This window comes from Thermobia domestica, chromosome 6 (genome assembly GCF_964235325.1).
Source record: "Thermobia domestica chromosome 6, izTheDome1.hap1.1, whole genome shotgun sequence".
Taxonomy (NCBI): Eukaryota; Metazoa; Arthropoda; class Insecta; order Zygentoma; family Lepismatidae; genus Thermobia; species Thermobia domestica.
In genome coordinates, this window is record NC_137459.1 from 199,385,626 (window position 1) to 199,405,917 (window position 20,292).

A 20,292-nucleotide genomic window follows, 5' to 3' on the forward strand; every position below is an offset into this window, starting at 1 on the left:
GTTTCGTCTTCCTTGGTTCCACCATTATCATTCATCTCATCATCAGTGTCTCCCTTTGCCGTAGTGCACAACGTAGGACGTTAAACTCAATAAATAAAATACAAATCTGCTCATAACTTACTTGGACAACCTTTAAGTAGCGATATTTGGTATTTTCTACTATTATACTCCATCACTGAGGTTCATGAAGTGCTGCACATGGTCACCAGAACATGCAGCATATCTTCATCGGTCAATGACATTAGAAGGACAAGCGGATCCAACCCATTCCATGAGATCAATCCTCCATATCAGTATGTAATATCATCATTTTTAACGATTCATTGTTAATCATCAAGCGTTACAAGTCGCCGAGCTCACACCATCATTTCGAAATAACTGGCAATGTGACCCATTAGATACGCCAATATTGGGAGACCTGTAGGGCTTAATTCTTAAAGCTATTAAATTAGTAATATTTGTTCATATGCTTGTGATATTGTAAATATACGAGTGTATTTCTCGAACCTACAAGAATAAAATACTAGCCACAAGATCTGGACTAGTGTTACAAGAACGCGTGGCTTCCTTGACCAGTGATATTGTTTCACGGAACTCTAGTATGGCACAAGTAAATATCCACCAAAGATTGGAGATTTGTACAGCGTTCGTGTAGCTTCTGTGTAAATATTTAAGGAAAATAGCGTGAAACTGAATGCAAACTGTGGTCAAGTAACTGTACAGAAAAAAAAAATGTCCATTGATTTATCTAATACTGTTAATGAAGGAAGAAAAGTTCAGTCGACTCTACGAAAAAAATTAAAGTATACATTCCAAAGAAAGCGTTCAAGCAATATAACATTTTTATTTTTGAACATTTAATTTGCATTTGGGCTTTTCTCATCGCGCCTACCTATCTATTTTTAGTGCGTTTTATTACATGCTCTTTGATGTGGAGAAGTAACTTAAACTCAATCTAAGACGATTTGTTAAAATATTACTCTTTATTTCATGCTATGATAAATTACTGTGTAAAGTGTGTGCTAGATAATAGTATTAATATTTTTTAATGTAGGTTTGCTTAGTTTAGGCTAAATTTCCCGAATATATGAATAAATTTTGTATGCTTTAATTAGTCCATGGGCTGGCACGCCTGCAATAGTTTTGTTCATTCATTTACTTTATCTTTCTATGTCAAAGTACTACCAAAATAAATATCATTTTATTCTTTTATCACATTCAAAATATTTAATTTCAATTCTATTGCAATTATTTTCGAATGGATTTTAACTAGCACTACAGAAAATAGCCAAACCGTCAGCATTTCATATAGTGCTTGGTTTTCTACGTATTTGTTAGCTAACTTGTAGATTTGGTACGTGACTGGTGAAAACTGTTCTGCGTACAAGTTTTTATAAAACTTTGAAGAAACAGAAATTACAAGAACTTGTGAAATTTACACTCGCGGCTTGTAGCTTGTGAAGTGATAAGACTAGTAATTTTGAGAGAAAGGCTCCTCGTCGAAATATGTTTATTAGTGACTAGTAACATTGTGTTTCACATGATTGCTGAAGGCCTCTACTGGGTTAGTTGAGTGATTCCGAGTCATATTATTAGCTGTACTGTGGTTGATAATAGCATATATGCTTGGGTAATCTTGTTATACATAATGCTCATTACGTAGCTGTAGCTTTATTATGAGATAACAATATACACACAGGGTGAATCAAAAATTCTAAGCCACCCTTTTTTTCACTAAAACGGGTGAGATTTCAGTAGACTCAACTTCAACTGTATAAATCGTGTTAGAAGACCTATGGTTTACAGTACTTGCGGGTCATGGCCATCATATTGGATCGTCGTCGTCACATTTTGTAAACGGCAAGAGGGTCATGTGAATATATATATATATATAAAGATGAATTATTATTTTTATGTATGCCAAGCTAGAACCACTTTTAAGAGTTAGGAAACAAATATCAGTCGTTTACGCAAGAAAAATTTTCGTTTCTACAACTATACTTACAAAATTATACCAACTGTACAGTAGCAGGTCCAACTTGAGGTCAAGACAGAATCATCAACATCCCAAAAATTAACATATGAACAAAATAATTGTTTTAGCCGATAAACCTTCGTTTGAGCTGCAAAAAATTGTGTTTGTGCAAATACAAACAAAAAATTTTACCAACTTCAAAACAGAAGTTGCAGTTTGATATCAAGCCAGGACTATCCAAAAAAAAAAAAAAAAAAAAAATCAGTATTTGTACAAACTAACGGCCTTAATAAATAGATCCTTGGGGGCTGTATTTTCAAAAATAAGCTTTCGTTATAGGTACACCTGCATGCTTATACAGAGGTTCAGGTTCACTACTCAACGACATGACCAGTTTCATATGCTATAAAGGAGCTAACATAGATTATCTCCCGACATATTGAGAACTAGGTTTCAGCTGTATGTATATTAATATGTAAAAGTTACCCTCTTTTGAGGTTAACAACATAACCGTATGAGTAAAGGATATTTTCTGTTTTACCACAAGTTCTAGCCACATCATTTTTTTTTTTTAAAGTCCACACAAACTTACGGCTATGACAAATGTATAGGCTACAACTATGTTTCCTAACGTAGAGGTCACCCTCTTTGAGGTTTTTCTAATGAAAGTTTACGTTTGAACGTTAGTTTTCAGTTTCAATCAAAGCTGCACATATTTTTCAATTTATTTTTCTCAGTTCTTCCTCACACTTACATTTTTGTCATTAAAAATTTCTTCATTATTTAAATATGTGCAAAGTACATCCACTTTTCTTTTATAATGTTGCTTTTCTTTATTACAAATCGTATCGAAATGTAATTGATTTTAATCAAAGCTATTTTTTTTTTTTTTTTTTTACTTCAATTTTATCTCTCTCAATTTCTATATGAGTGCATATTAGAATACTTGTTTCCATCATTGCTGAAAATCCATACGATTTCATGTATAGATGGTAGACTCTTCTATAACAACTTTTCTGCTGATTTGCAAACAGCATATTTCTTCTCGTAAGAAAATTTTGCAATTCATCCGTTCAGGTGCCTTAGTTCTAGGTACTAAGAAAATCTTAAATATTTCACATGGTAACTATAACATTCCCTGTGATTTAATTACGTTTAGGAGTTCTTCAGAAAATTTTATATACCATCTCAAGAAATTGTCTCATGGACTGAAAAATCTTACAATACATACAAATATTCTTACTTCATGTACTTTTAACTCATATGTTTAGCCTACTTTATTTTACCCTACATGGTGACATTATATATATATATACTAGCATATATTACCCGCTTCGCTGGATTGAAATGACAATTTAAATGCACAACTCCGTATCTCATGTGTTTAATACCCATGAAATATGCTGTTTACGTTTTTAATGGCATCAATTTAAAGAGTATCGGAAAGATCATTGATCATCTCGGCGACCCCGAAAACCATGGACTCGATACTAATATTGATCATTTTCGATCATTTTATTATCTCCCCCTCTCTTAAGTTGCGGCTGAATTTGGTTTTAAACGGGATCGGAAGTGTCATCGTTCATCTCAGCGACCCCGGAAACTATGGATTTGACACTAATATGGGTTATTTTTGATCAGTTTTATGTATTTCCCTTTCCCTCTTCCCCCAAGGTGCGGAGCTGAATTTGGATTTAAACAGCATCAGAGGTGTTACTGTTCATCTCGGCGACCCCAAGAACTATAGAACAACACTAATATTGGTCATTTTCGATCATTTTTAAATATCTGTTCCTCATCCTGCTCCAATTTGCGGGGTTGAATTTGAATTTAAACGGAATCGAAAGTACCACTGTTCATCTAAGCGACCCAGAAAACTATAAATTTGACACTGATAGTGGCCATTTTCGATCATTTTTATATATGTATCTCTTTCTCCCCCTCCCCCAAGTGGCGGAGCTGATTTTGGATTTAAACCGGATCGGAAATGTCACTGTTCATCTGAATGATCCCGGAAACTATGGATTAGAAACTAATATTGGTCATTTTCGATCATTTTTAAATATTTATCCCCCTCTCCTACGTTATACCCTTCTCTGCCCAACTATCAGGCTGAACTTGGATTGAAACAGCATCAGAAGTGTCACTCTTTCTTTCATCGACCCCGAAAACTGGATTCAACACTAATATCGGTTATTTTTGATCATTTTTGAATTTCTCTCCCCCTCCTCTACGTTGCATCGTAAAAGTGAAGAGCCTAAAGTAACTCCTGCTGCTAAACTCACGTATTTTGAACATTTGATTGAGATCAGTCGAGTGGTTTAAGAGTGATGAAGTCACAAAGGCAGTCATTTTTATTTATTTTTTACACACACACACTCATATTATATCCCCCTCCTCCTCCCCTAGGTTAGCTCGTCAAAGTGAAACGATAAAAAACACCCAAGGCCCGACTCTAATATTAGTTGAAAATTTGATCGAGATTAATTGGATGGTTCAAAAGTTATTAGGTTTTATTAGTTTTTCTTTATACGTCCCCCCTCTCCTAGGATCTACCGTTAAAGTGAAATTACAAAAAAAATTTTCCAGATCCGAACCTCATGAATCTTGAAAATTTGATTGAGATCGGTCGGATAGTTCAAGACTTATTACGTTACAAAAATTTTCAGTCTTACATAAATTGATTTTTACTTATCTCCTCCTTTCCTTCCCTACGTTGCCCCGTCAAATTTAAATCGTAAGAACGATCCCAGTCTTGAACCTCATCTATGTTGAAAATTTGATCAAGATCGATCGAGTGGTTCAGGAGTTATTAAGTTTTATTTTTGTACCCCCTCCCCCAACCCTCAGTTCTACCCTCAAAGTGAATAGCCTAAAACAAGCCCAGCCTCGAACCTCATCCATGTTACAAATTTGATTGAGATCGATCGCGCGGTTGAGGAGATTTAGAGTCACAAACGTAGTGATTTTCAATTTTATATATATAGATTATATACTTACTAAAACACTACAAAAAAGCATTACACTTTTCTATATCTATACTGGGAACATAGATAAATGCAAATTGTAACTATGCTTTGATATAAAAATTATTGTATGTATATTTAATTTGAAATTTTATAAGTGAACGTCATTTTAACGAGAAAATACAGGGGGTATAATATCCATAAGTATATATCACAAATATACAAATATAAACAAGCTTCTGAACGAAAAATATAATCAAAATGCTAACTTTGAATATTATTTTAATATTGATAGCTCTGGAATGAAACTTCATTTCAAAATTGTTATAATTGTAGTTACAGTTACACAAACGAAAGTGTTTGCTGCAGGGGCGTCATTTCAGACTTCGCTTGGGGGGGGGGGGGGCAAGAGCACCACCGACATAAGACTTTCACGTTTTGTACTAGTATATTAGAAAACAATCGATTAAAGTATATGTATTCCTCAAACTCTTGGGGGGGGGGGGAATTGCCCCCTCCTGCCTTCCCTAAATGACGCCCCTGGTTTGCTGCACAATTCTGCTCAAATGTTTAGAATTATTTGTTTCTCACAAGGAAAGCTATCCAACTCCTCGACGAGTATCTCATTGAAACTTGTACAAGTGGAAGAACATATTGAAAGATAGAAATATGAATAAAGAAAAACAAAGCTTTCTTACAAGGCTGGCTAGAATATTTATTATTAAAAAAAATAAAATAAAATAAAATAAAAAACTAGAAAAGTAACTGTTTCAGAAGTATAGCACTTTCTTCCCCAGACTACACTCTACAATTCCAAACGAACACGTTTACCCGGCGGAGAAATGGGACACGCTGAAACCACAACGCAAAAATGGCTTTCTACAGTTATTATTATTGTTCTTAGTACTATTATTATTATTATTATTATTAGTAGTAGTAGTAGCAGGAGGAGGAGGAGGAGGAGGATTAGTATTATTAATATGAGCAGTATGTTGAGTAAAAATAATAATAATGAAAAAAAGACAACAGAGGTATTGTTGAGCCCGTTCAGTAACGAAGGACTTCGGCCCGTCTTGAATGTCCTCTAGCACTGCTATAAGGAATTTAGAATGCACAGACAACCATACCTCAGCCTGGATTCGAAGTCGGGACCCTTAAGTCGCTGGTTTGACGCCTAAACCCACACGAACACGAGGTCTGCAAGACGGAGGAATAGTATACGACAGAGTTTCTCAACCTGAGAGTCGCGCTGATAAGCGAAAAGAAATATAATTAGAATCTAATACCGGAAAATATTTTTTAAATAATTATTACAGTGTAACCTCTGCTAACGGACACCTCTATAAAGCGGACATCTCCCATAACGGACATATTTTGTAATTCCCAAACACTGTAATAGGAAAAAACATATTGGCAAGCCTCTCTAAAGCGGACACTCTCTAGTATGGACACGGACAGTCTTTTCTGTCTTTAATAGGTACTATTTACCTCCATATTACGGACACTTTCTTTAGAAACAAGTTGAAAATTACTGTAAAAATACATTTTTAGTAATTCATACATGTCACCAAGGAAGCATTTTGACAACATTTTGCTTCCTCAACTGTCTGCTCCGTAACCCACGAAGCGTCTCTGTTGAACAACACTCTCATGTCCTTTACTTGCACCCCATTCCCACCCAACCTGTTTTAGACACAAAAGTGATTGACAGTTGTCCCCTATTTGGGATGACACATTATTCTGCTGTCCCACTGGAATCTCTAATCAAGCAGAATACAAGTTCGGTAGTTTTTGCCCGCGGTTACGCATATTTCTAAAAAATAAATAAATAAAATAAAAATAAAAATAAAATAAAATAAAAAGACACTATTGAACTGCAATTAATCCACAAATTAAAGAACATACTGAAAACGTAGTAAGTAATGATAAATGCAAAGTGCAGAGAACTATAACATCTTATTTCCATGTTGTGCCTCGAACATAGAGTATTGGATGGCGGAGGATAATGCAGGTACAGTAACATTTTGGTAATAATCGTGAATACATGATTCATGCAAAAATATGTTTTCTAATTGCATATTACAATGCTTACTAATTTACGTAAGAAAATATTGAAACCTCTTTAAGGCGGACACCTCTCTATAGCGGACAATTTTTGATTCCCCACGCCTGTCCGCTTTAGAGAGGTTTCACTGTATTTTTAATTTTGTTCCGATAGACAATTTTTGTATACATACCGTCAAAAACAACAAAAAATTGGTCTACCAAACATTTTCAACAGCTGCAGTGTTGGTTAAAAATCAATTTAAATGAAAGAGGTACGATTCGATATTTGTAATATGAATGAACTAACCAAATATGGATTTAATCCATTCGGTTTTAGGGAAGTTACTGTATCCACTATATACTAGAAATGGATTCTACTATTATAGAAATACATGGATATTGTGAGATCTCCGGAATAGGTATATTAAAAATCCGAACACAAGCTTCTTACAAAACAGAAATTATAAGGGGGTCACTGGCAAGAGGATGTGATAAAATGGGGATAGTGATAGAAATTAGGTTAAGAGCCACTGGTATACGATTATTATTATTATTATTTCTTTGTCGTTTTCTTCGTCTTATTGCCGACCTCATGTTCGTGTTGGTTGAAGCGTCAAGCCAGTTACTCAAGGGTCCCGACTTCGAGTCCCGGCTGGGGTATGGCTGTTTGTGGATTTTAAAACCTTTATAGCAGTGCTAGAGGACACTCAAGACGGACCGAAGTCCTTCGTTACTGAACGAGCCCAACAATATAGCCTATTTGTTGTCTTCTCATTATTATTATTGTTAATAATAATAATAATAATAATAATAATAATCATCATCATCATCACCACCACCACCACCACCACCACCATCATCATCATCATCATCACCACCACCATCATCATCACCACCACCACCACCACCACCACCATCATCATCATCATCATCATCATCATCATCATCATCATCCTCCTCCTCCTCCTCCTCCTCCTCCTACTACTACTACTACTACTACTACTACTACTACTACTACTACTAATAATAATAATAAAATTAATAATAGTAGTAGTAATAGTCTTACTAACAACAATAGCAATTTTTGCGTTGTGGTTTCAGCGTGTCCTTTTTCTCCATCGAGTAACGTACCGTGTTCCATTTGACATTGATTCTCATCAATGACGTACTAAAGATCCCAATCACCACCGACTGTTATCATCCTGAGTTAGCAATATTTGTCTTCGTGAGAAAACAGGTATGACCAGACTACATAACTTTCAGGGGTTATGGGGGAACGATCATTCTACTTCCGGTTCAACGATGTTGCGAATCGTAAGATTAAGCATGTTTCCATCTTTCAATATGTCCTTTCACTTGTGCAAGTTTCAATGCGATATTCGTCGAGGAGTTGGATAGCTTTCCTTGTCAGTCTTTGAAAGTGGTGGTTCTATCTCAACATATACCGTTCCATCCACTCTAAATAGACCTATATGAGCCTCTGCGAGGTATGCTAGTACAGGCTTTATGATGCAGTAGCGTAGGTGGTGCACGTCGCAATTTTCTTCGGAGTAAGCAAATTATTTCAACTAACCCCGTCCAGAGGAGAGAGGTTGGGTGATCATTTAACGACGTTACGAGGCCCAATTTTGTGAAACACAACACTGGACATCAACCGTTAACGAACTTCTTATCCAGAGTGTAGTGGTCCCTTTTCCTGGGAGTAACGAGGGATGTGTTATATTCTGTGGGAAGGAAGAAAACATTGTGTTGAAGTAGTTCAAAGCACCGCGACAAAGTGAGGGTGGTATGGATAAACGTGTATCCAACGACACTGGTACCCAATACTCCACATTATACCACCACCTTCGAACCAATTTCTTTGGTTGCCTCTAAACATAAGGGTTTGTAATCCCAGTACCTATGGTTATGAAATTCACTTGGCAATTTACGTAAAAATACACATCGTGAGGAAACAAAATTACTTCTGCGATCGAGATATCCTCTTGGTGTTGGGTAACGCACAGTTACGGAAATCGACCTGTATATCTGGGTCATCATTTGCTAGTTTCTGATGTATTTACACCTTGCAAGGGTATCACTTCTGGTTTTACAGAATCCACACGATGGAAGCCAGACTGACATCACACACTAATCACAGATTCGCATACATCTCGTAGAAATATTGGTAAAAAATATCGGGGCGTCTTTTGCCGGTAGTTGTTTCGGGTGGCTGCTGCAGAGCTTATCCGTCACATTACCGTGGCACGAAACTTGACTATCAAAAATTCGATGTTTCCTAGCAAAATTGGAGCCCTTTCGGGATGTTTCTTGTTAAAGTTGGAAGCTATGACACGAAAGCCGCATTCTCCAGCGACCATGATCACTCCATCCTCTCTTACATTATCTTTAACTGTAAGTAACTTAAACCGTTAAGCTATTAACAAACAGATTAGAGCATTCCATTTATGAAAATGTTGTTTGATACTCCAAATAACCCTCTTGTCATTTACGAAATATGACGTTCATTCAATACTGACGATGGCAGCTACGACTACCAATTATAGTAAAACATACGCTCCCTTACATGATTTACACAGGTAACGTCTGATTTTCGTTTCGAAGAAGAAAAAGTGTCTTGGGACTTTTGAATCCCCTGCTACACATACATCTACACTATAGCAAATAGACATCCACAGGGCAACACAATTTCATGGGAACACCGAACGAATGCAAATGGTCAATCAGCATGACATAGGCAGTGGTGTAAGCATGTAGTACAACAATTGACACCATGGCGCGCGGACGTGGTTGTGAAGAACTGAAGAGTTTACCTTTGGTCGCATAACTGAGCACTGGGAGCGTGGTAGAACTCAGCGTACTAGCAGTGCTATGTTATATGTACTGTTAGCAACTATTAACAGGAATACAGTGCAGTTCAAACGAGACAGAAAGACATACATAGACCTAAGATCGGGTCGACCGGGAAAATCATCACGTCTAAAAATGCGATCGGCAGGAACACAAGACAAACCTACCAATGACATCGCAGCCAAGGTTCACAAATCAGCACGAACCATCCAGCGGTATTTGCATAGTAAATGTACTGACGAGTTGAAAGAAAAAGAAGTCTGTGCTTACAAAACCGCAAATGGCAAGGAAACAAAATAGGGACATTGCAACGTGCAACAAGCCACAATATTTGTGGAACCATGTTTCATTCTTAAAAGCTGAGTTACCATTGTTGGGCTGTGGTCGGCAGACCATGATTTTCCATAATTTAACCATCCTGTAGTGAAATGCAGCGAAAAGACGAATTATACCACTTGTTATAGGATGACACTGACTCGCTGGATACCTTGGCACAGTGTTGAAAGGAAACTTTATGTGCTGTTAAAGGAGATTCGACCAAGCACTAATCCAATCAGGAATGGGCATGTAGTAATGGTCACAGGATCCCGTCAGGGCAATTTAGAATCATCACATGGACTTTGGTAATTTACGGCAAATTATTGCGCCAGTTATCTGGTACTGTTTTTGTTTCGAATAGTTGAGTTAATTCAGGAACATGAGCAATCGCAACTGCAGAAGAATTTCGTTCAAACAAACAAATTTTGTGGTGCTATTGGAATAACATTTGATGAATTTTCACTTGTCCATTGCCTCATTTAAGTAAAAAAGTTGTCATTATGAAGTTATACTGGAGTTCTTTAAGTGGTTACCTCACTGATAGTTGTATGGAAGCTCGTTGGGCAATCCCGTATATTTGAGGATTTGGAAGTGCAGGAGAATTGTTGATCTAGCAAGGGACAATAGTGTGGCTGAACGGGTCTCAATTATGGGAAGATGTTATTTAAAAAAGTGACTGTACAGACGTGTTAACCTGGTGTTTGATTATAGCGATCGGGAAACCCCTTGATACTTACCCGATGCTGTGGTAATTTCCATCTGTACTTGTAAAGGAAGAATTGATGTAACAGATTTATCCTGTTCAGTATTTGAATAGCTCTTGAAAATAGCGTACATTCATCCATTTTTGATCAATTATATTGTTGTGTGTCGTGTACTTTGTATCTACTCCATGTTCACTTCGAGATTGCTGACGAGGAAAGACTTGTTTCATAGGCGAGAATAATTCCCATTTAGGCAGCAAACGGACAGTCATATTAGAATCGACGATCGTAAAATCTGTCTGTTACAGGTTTGAATCCCGCTCACTGCACAGATGGTAAGTATAGTCCTTTCAGAGCTTACTTCATAATCGTTATTCATTTCTCGCAGTATCCCAAAGAACAAGGCTGTGAGACGTAAAACTCAAATAAACAGAATAGTAAAGCTGAGTGAAGTCATGTGGAACACAATGTTGTTATGCCCCTAACCAACATCGGAAGAGAACGCACGGAGGGATACAGCATGAAGTTATTACCGTATCAAACTATAACATTTTATCAGCAAGGTATCATATTTTTTTCTTACCTGAATCTGCAGAGCAGTAGCGTATCCAATAGCCAGTCCACAGAAACCGCCGATGATCATTAACATCCAAAACTGAGAACCCTGTATACCATCATAATTAATTATTACCGGAATTTCCTTATTTATTGCTATAAGTGGAAGGAAAAGTACTGAAGAATATACATTAAGGAAGTACGATAACAGCCATATCTGGTTATCAACTACTGGCAATACTCGTTTTGTAAATATGGAATACAGTGACAAGCATAATGATCCAAGAACGCCAAACACTGTTCCTATCACAGACAATGAACCTGAAAGCAAAAATAAGTATTAAAACTGTATCTAGGCATCTATACAAAAAAAATCAAAGTCATTAATACAGATAAATACTATAGCCAACTCAAAATATATCATCGCCATGGGCAAGGTACAACTCAATGAATGAAGTGTGATCTGCCTTCTTAAGGCATACTTCGGTCTTCCTTTCTTTCTTAGCTCACTTAGGTTTAGATAAAATTATTTTCTTATCTTCAGATCTCTACGTCTCAGAAGTCCGTTTTAAATTTCGTTAAATTTAGAAAACAAATTCAGAAATCCACATATTTTACCCTAGTTAATTGAATAATATCTATGTTGACACAAACTGGACATATGAACAATTAGAATGTTTAATAATGAATTGTACAGTCATCGACAAAAGTAAACAGCAATTTTACATATATATATATACAGATGGTGATCAGAAAAATGGAAACACATGTAGTTGGCAACACGTTAGATGTATGGTTTGGCAGTGGTGTCGTGGCGCCCGCAGCGCCGGACAGCTGGTGGTGGTGTGTTACGTCGGTCTCCATACTACGTCAGGCGCAGTGGAACAGCAGTGTCCAGTGACTGCAGCAGACGGAGGTAGTGTAAAATGGGAGACCTCTCAGATTTTCAAAGAGGGCAAATTGTTGGTGCGGGGTTATGTGGAGTGAGTGTGACGGCAGTGGCTACTGTGTTAAGTGTGTCGCGTGGGACAGTGTCGAAGGTGATGACGGCCTACACAACACACGGGAAAACCACATCGGGGAAGCGGAACAGTTTGCGGAAGAAAATCATGAGTGACAGGTCACGCCGGGTATTAAAGCGCATTGTCACGCAGAACCGTCGTACCACTGCGGAGCAAGTGATGGAGGAACTTAATCAGCACTTCCCCCACCCTGTTTCGATAATCACAGTCCGCCGCGAATTACATGACATGAACTTACGGGGCCGTGTTGCACGGGCCAAACCGCTCATTAGGGACCATAACGCTTTCGCACGCCGCAAATGATGCCGCGATCATGCAACGTGGACCGTTGAGGACTGGAAACGTGTGATATGGTCGGATGAGTCATTCTTCACCCTATTCCCAACCATGGACCGTGTTTATGTGTGGAGAACGCCCAAAGAAGCTTATGATCTGCAGTATCTCCACCCAACTGTGAAACATAGCGGCGGCTCGGTGATGTTGTGGGACGCCATATCATGGTTTTCATTGGGCCCTGTGGTCACACTTAGCGGACGAATCACTGCTAACGATTATATCGCAATTTTAGGAGACCACTTGCATCCTATGGTCCGGATGTTGTTCCCGGACAATGACGCCATCTTCCAGGATGATAATGTACCCATTCACACAGCTGGTGTTTTGCAGCGTGGTTTGAGGAACATCAGGATGAAGTTCAACACCTCCCCTGGCCCGCCCAATCCTCAGATCTCAACATTATTGAACATCTGTGGTCCGTCTTGGAAACACGACTCCGGCGACGATTTCCACCTCCATCCTCTCTCACAGAACTGGCCGATGCCCTGCACGAGGAATGGTGTAAAATTCCACTTGCTACCATTCACGACCTCTCTGCCTCCATCCCATGTCGCATCAAGGCTGTTCTGAAGGCGAAAGGTGGCCCGACACCATATTAATCTGGTAAGTTGCAATTTCGTTCAGGTGTCTCCATTTTTCTGATCACCATCTGTATATATTACATAGGATAATCACCTTTGTTAACGTATGTAGAATCCATGTTTAGTAGTGACGAGTTCAGTCATACTTATTATAAGCGCAGAAATGAATATATTTAAGCTGTTAATCACTGTTTAGAGAGATCGCTAACCCTATAAAATGTCCCCTGCGTATTCGGATATGCTGGTGAAATTAATATATCAACCAAATCAAAATTTACTGCAATCGAGTAAGTGCATGGATATCTAAAACTAAACAAATAAAATGAAGTCCATAGCATCTAAATTAAATCTGAGGCAAGTGTTCATCCGATAAGGCAAATCACATGGACAACACAAAGACGAAGAAACAAGGTAGGATTCGTCTTTACTTGCTCCTTGGTATAAAATAACACAAATATGAAGTATTATAAACAGTGAGTGTAAATCAAGAATAAAACGTACGGTTCTGATGTAAGAGAGCAAGCAACCCGTAGAATGGTTTCTCGAAATTTTCAGCGTTTACCATAAATACATTTTATTATTAAGAAAAGAATTTGGGAACTGATAAACTACCTTCACATTTTATGTCACTTATTCCTTGTTTTAATTAATACTGATTTCATGGACTATCAAGATTTTGGTTCGCAACTACAGCTTTGGTTACAATAAATACAAAATAGCTTCATTTGACAAGGTATTTTAACACTTCGTTAAGTTTATTTATTTATTATTATTATTATTATTATTATTATTATTATTATTATTATTATTATTATTATTATTATTATTATTATTATTATTATTTCTTGATAATTTTTTATCCTATTTTTAAGTGCCAGACCAAAGTTAGGAAAGAGTCGAAAAGTAGATAATAAAAGGAATCTTCAAACATTAAAACCAGAACGACACGATACAAATACTAAAATTCGTGAGCCATGTCACTGCTCTATTTGAAGACAGTCAGACTAATTTATACGTGAAGCAGCGCCGGATTTCTGCCTAGGAAAACAAGGCAAGCTGACTTGGGCTTAAAAAAAATAATAAAAAACTAAAATAAATAAATTATCTAAACCCATAAAGATACTTTTATATACTGAAATGTGCATACACTGTAAAACAGTCTGTGGCTAAAGCAGAACTGCTAAAGACATGCTAGCATGCGATTTGGTTAGTGAACAGCTTATCATGAGATGGGTGTAGTGGCTGAGGTGCCTCAATCCGCCGCTGACATGAACTATGAGAAATGGATCTCTTCTACTTCTTTAACCCAGGTCTTCAAAACATTAAAATAGCATTCCTTTATACGTAGTATTTACTTTCAGTGAAATGAAATGAAGTACGTAGTTTTAACAACTAAAGGTTATGCATGACAAAAACTGACTAGAACTGCCTGATAATGAAGTAATGAGGGAAAAGATAATAAAATGGGAGGGAATGGATGAGTCAAAAGATAAATATACGAATAGTGGTTTCTCACTGCAGACAAGACGCCACAAACGAAACTAAAAACGGAATGGCCTCCATACTACTTCAATGCAATGTAACAATTTTTAAATTTTATATCACACTATATTGAAAATTTCGAGGAGGTAAAAATGTTGATACATAATTACCAGGGAAGCAAGAAAGTTCGTGCGCTTTTATACTATGGAAGAAAACTGTCAATTACAGGGTTTTAACGGTTTGTTTATTCGGCAAAATAGCCTCCATTTGCTTCTACAACCTTCTCCCAGCGCTCAACAAGCTTGTAAATGCCAGTTTTGTAGAATATTTGTTCCCGAGACTCGGAAAACTCAGCAACTGCATTTTTGACGTCTTCTTCAGTCTTGAACTGCCTGCCACGCATAAAGTTGTCTATGGCCAAGAATAAATGGCAATCCGAAGGGGCGACATCTGGGGAGTCGGGAGGATGAGATACAAGCTCCCAACCAAGTTCTGAGATTACTTCCAGCGCCTGTTTTGCGGTGTGAGGGCGCGCGTTGTCCTGGTTATAGAGCACACCTCTTTTGTTTACTAGTGCTGGCTGTTTCTGGGTCAGTTTAGTGGCTACCGTTCTCAGTTGTGATGAGTACACATCTTTGGTAATTGTCTTACCACGTTCCAAGAATTAGTAGTGCACGATACCGTTTGTAGTCCACCAAACACAGAGCAAAACCTTGTGTTGATGGATGTTCGGTTTTGCAGTCAAAGGCTTCGGATCATTCGGTGATAGCCAATGGTATGACCGTTTTTTATTGTCATACATGACCCACTTCTCGTCACAAGTTATTATACGGTCCAAAATTGGACAGATTTTGTGTCTCGTCAACAAAAATGAACAGATATTCAGTCTTAGAACTTGGCTCATAGCGGTCAGCTCGTGAGAGATCCACTGACCCAGTTTTCAGGTCTTCCCCAACTGATGCAGACTTATCCGAATAATTTTCCTGCTTACCTCGAATCGGTGAGCAAGTTCCTCGCATGTTTGACTGGAATCATCTTCAATAGAGGCCTTCAGGTGGTCCATATCCACTGATTTAGGCCTCCCAGAGCGAGGCTTATCTTGAAAGGTCTCGTCACCAGTTGAAAAGGTCTGGAACCATTTTTGTGCTGTACATTTACTTATTACACCCTCTCCGAGCGCAACACATATTTTTCTAGCTGCTTCTGCACCATTTGTCCCCAATTTAAACTCGTAAAGCAAACAAGCTCTAAAAACTCCATTTGACACTGACATGATCACGAGCGATTTTTACACACTACACTGACAAATGCGTTGTTATATTCACCGTGGCTGCTGCGTCAATGAATAAGCTTTCCCAAACAGTCAAAACTTTCATGCTACGGGACAGATGTCGCCGCAGCAGCCAAATGGAAGCAGAAGTGGTTCAAAAGCGCACGAACTTTCTTGCTTCCCTGGTACTTTCTTTTCTGTTTTTTTTTTTTTTTTAATTCCATTATTTTATTAATTTACTAGTTGAAATACCCATTCTTCGCACGGGGAGAATACGTTTATGGGAAATATTTGAATCTCCTTCCCTTTAAAATAATTATTTCAACAACAGTGTAATGATAAAAATACAGAAGATACTATAATTTTGGCATAAATATTGAAATACTCTACCTCCACAAAATACGCTTTGGTACGAATAAAAAACATCATATAGTAAACACAGTCTCATCAACTAGGATGGAGGAGGATATCTATTCCAGAGCCTAAGCTCCGAAACTAACCAAAAGTATTCAAGAATGATGATGTCTATGGACAGGAAGGGTCAGGAGAAGTGTTATAGTTCATTCAAATGTTCACGAAACCATATCTAAAGAGCTCCAGCAGTATGATTTGGCGCATTGCCATTTTGGAAAATTGAGAAATTGGGCAGAATCAATATCTGGACCAAAGAATGCACATCGCCATTTAAAATTCTACCCAACCACTAACAGTAATGTGTCCTATGAGCATAATCACCGCATTTACGCTATACCAGGAAATTGAGACCCACAGCATCACGGAGCCACAGTCACGTTCCACGATAGAGAGGAGACAGTTCGATGTTTGAACTTCTCTAGGCTTCTGCCATACCTAAATATTTTGTTGGAAATAAGGTGAAATATGGCTCATTGGAGGATATTACGAGTTTCTAATCATTGGCGGTCTTGCAAATCTTAACACAATTTTCTTTGAGCTACAGCGTTGCTGGTGATGACCAGCTCTTTGGAAATTGCAACTCGAATCCAGATGTTCAAGTTATAGAACTCGCATCGGATCGTGATTGTTGCAATAGGCTACTCCAGGTGTTCCGCAGTCGCATTTCCAACATTTGCTTTACAGTTCTTAGTAACAATCTTCAATACTCAGCAAGCCGTGTGACAGACTTTTCTGTCCACTATTGTTTCGCCATAAGCAATGTAGACCGTCACAACCTTGGGCACATTCTCGCGACATATCTAATACACAGATCATCTTAGATATATTTTCGTCAACTAACAGCGCGTCCACAATTTTGGACTCTCTGAATCTCGAGAGAAATGGTTCGTTTTGCATCACCACCGTCTGCACGCTTCAACACACGCCTTCGTTCTACCCTGTCTAGTACAGATAACCAGCTCACACACCAGGCCAGAGGTTGTTAAACATCTTCAGTGTTACCACATCACACATCTTACAGGTTGCCAACTGCAGGTGTTTCCATTATTTTTGTTGAAATATAAATGAAATCTTTCAGTTTATTTTTCCACTGAGATGAACAGTGACACTTCTGATGCCGTTTAAATTCAAATTCAGCGTCCAATAGTACTTCTGAGGGGGGAGAAATACTGACATTTAAAATAACTGAAAATGATCGATATTAGTGTCAAATTCATAGTTAGCGGAGCTGTTTAGATAAATAGTGACACTCCTGATACCATTTAAGTTCAAGCTCAGTCACCATTACCACATGGAAGGGTGGTGAAATGACATATAAGAGTATCGAAAACGACCGACATTCGTGTCGAATCATTAATTTTCAGCGTCGATAAGTTAATCGGTGGCACTCTTGATGCCGTTTAAGTCCAAGCTTAGTCCCCAGTAGGTCCAAGACCGCCTTAGTATTTCTACTGGACAGTAGGATTGGCATACATAAAATCGGTAAAAAGAATGATCGATGTCAGTGCCGAATCCGCAGTTTTCGTGGTTCCTAAGTTGATTGGTGACAGTTCCGATGTCTTTTACGTTGAAATTCAGTCTCGAGTAGGGATAAAATCCCCCAGCACACCTAGGAAGAGTGGAAGGGGTTAAAATATAAAATGACAGAAAACGACCGATATTTATGTCGAGTTCATATTTATAGTTGTCGCTGAGATCAACATGCACGACAGTACATGGCAGCCAAGTTCCGCGAAGAAAATGAAAACCGGCCTGCACTGCCGTAAGCATATTATACACGAACAAGAGTTTTGAGTAAAATCGCCGATTTCGAGGCTTTGTAAAAACGATTCTATTAAGGTAGAAACATGAAATTTAGAATTTAAGGAGATATCCGAGAGATGTACTAATATGCCAAATCTCACATTCCTACCTTCAAGCATATTCGAGTACTGGACCCCTAAAATATGCAGTTTTTAGGCTCAATGACTCACTCACCAAATTGATTAGGTACTTCCCAATGAGATAGAGACATGAAACTTTGCATAAAGGTACCCTATCACGACTTGATTATGGAAAAAGTCCGAAATCTAAGGAATGTGCTATGATAATTTTTTTATGGGCAAAAAAGTGTCCTTAGTCAGGAAAAAAATCGTTTTACTCATTCACTCATCAAATTGATTAGGTACTTCCCAATGAGATAGAAACGCGAAACTTTGCACAAAGGTACTTTATAATGACTTGGGTATGGAAAAGGTCCAACATTTGAGGAATGTGCTATGGGAGTTTTTATGGGCGAAAAACTGCCCTTAGTCAAACACAAATCGGTTCATTCTCTCACTCATCAAATTGATTAGGTACTTCCCAATGAGATATAGACGTGAAACTTCGAGTAGAACATCCTATAATGACTCGTGTACAGAAAAAGTCCGAAATGTGATTAAAGCACTATGGGAACTTTTTATGGGCGAGAAACTGTCTTTAGCCAAACGTAAATAGGTTCGTCCTCTCACTCATCAAATTGATTATGTGCTTTCCAATGAGATAGAAACGTGAAACTTTTCATAAAGGTACTTTATAATGGCTTAAGTGTGAACAAATTCCGAAATGTGAGGAATGTGCTATGGGAAATTTTTCTTGGGCGAAAAACCGTCCTTAGCAAAGCAGAAATCGGTTCACTCATTCACTCATCACATTGATTGGCTAGTTCCCAATGAGATAATGACGTGAAGCTGTGCATAAAGGTACCTTATAATGACTTGAGTGTGAAAGAAGACCGTAATGTGAGGAATGTGCTATGGGATTTTTTTTATGGGTGAAAAACTGTTTTTTGCCAAGCAGAAATCGGTTCATTCTTTCACTCGTCACATTGATTAAGTACTTGTTTATGAAATATTGACGTAAAAGTCTGTATATTGGTACCTTATAATGACATGAGTATGGAAAAAGTCCGAAATGTGACGAATGTGCTATGCAAAATGTTTTATAGGCGAAAAGTTGTCCGTAGCCATTAGGTACTTCCCAATGAGATGAAGATGTAAATGTCTACACGAAGGTAGCTTATAATGGCTTGAATATGAAAAATATCCGAAATTGAAGGTATGCGCTATGGAATTTTCTATGGGCGAAAAACTATTCTTACTCAGAGATCGGTTCATTTACTCCCTCATCATTGATTAGGTGCTTCCAAATGAGATAGAGAATTGAAACTCTGCATAATGGTATCTACCTTACGTAATGACTTGTGTAAGTAAAAGGTTCCACATTTAAGGAATGTACTATGGGAATTTTTATGAGCAAAAAACTGTCAATAGCCATTAGCTACTTCTTAATGAGATAAAGATGCGAAACTCTATTTTGTTATTGAACACATCATGTGCATAGTGATAATGTCAATCGTCCGAGTGATCGAATTGGTGCCATCTTCGCTGGTCTATTGACTACCTACCATGTGCGCCTTTGGTGTATGGGGTCCTGGGTTCGATTCCCGGTGGAAGAGCCTTTGGAATCTTAACTCTCCTCGATGTTTCTGTGTTCGTGTCCCTGTCGTTCTAGGTTATAAAAACGAGCTAAGGTCACTGAGAAAAATCCGTTATCCGAACAGCGGTATATTGTACAAATATATGGGATCTTTATGTTTACCACAGAAATCAATACTTAACATACGTTATCCATAAGCTACATACGTACTGCCCTCTTTCCCGCTTAAATGTTACACAATGTCGTTGCAGGATGTCTGACATCTAACAGTCTTCGGTACATTACGTACGTCAGCTATAAGTTACATACGGCCA

At 37.9% G+C, this 20,292-nt stretch overlaps 1 protein-coding gene across 1 annotated transcript in view; it reads right to left on the minus strand.

Annotated features, from left to right (window-relative positions):
• The window catches only part of nac (GDP-fucose transporter nac), a 114,663-nt gene that overhangs the window by 18,447 nt on the left and 75,924 nt on the right, over window positions 1-20,292 (minus strand). Inside the window, exon 5 of the mRNA XM_081762580.1 lies at window positions 11,443-11,735. Coding sequence (XP_081618706.1) covers window positions 11,443-11,735 — 293 coding nt within the window. The remainder of the gene's footprint in view (window positions 1-11,442; window positions 11,736-20,292) is intronic.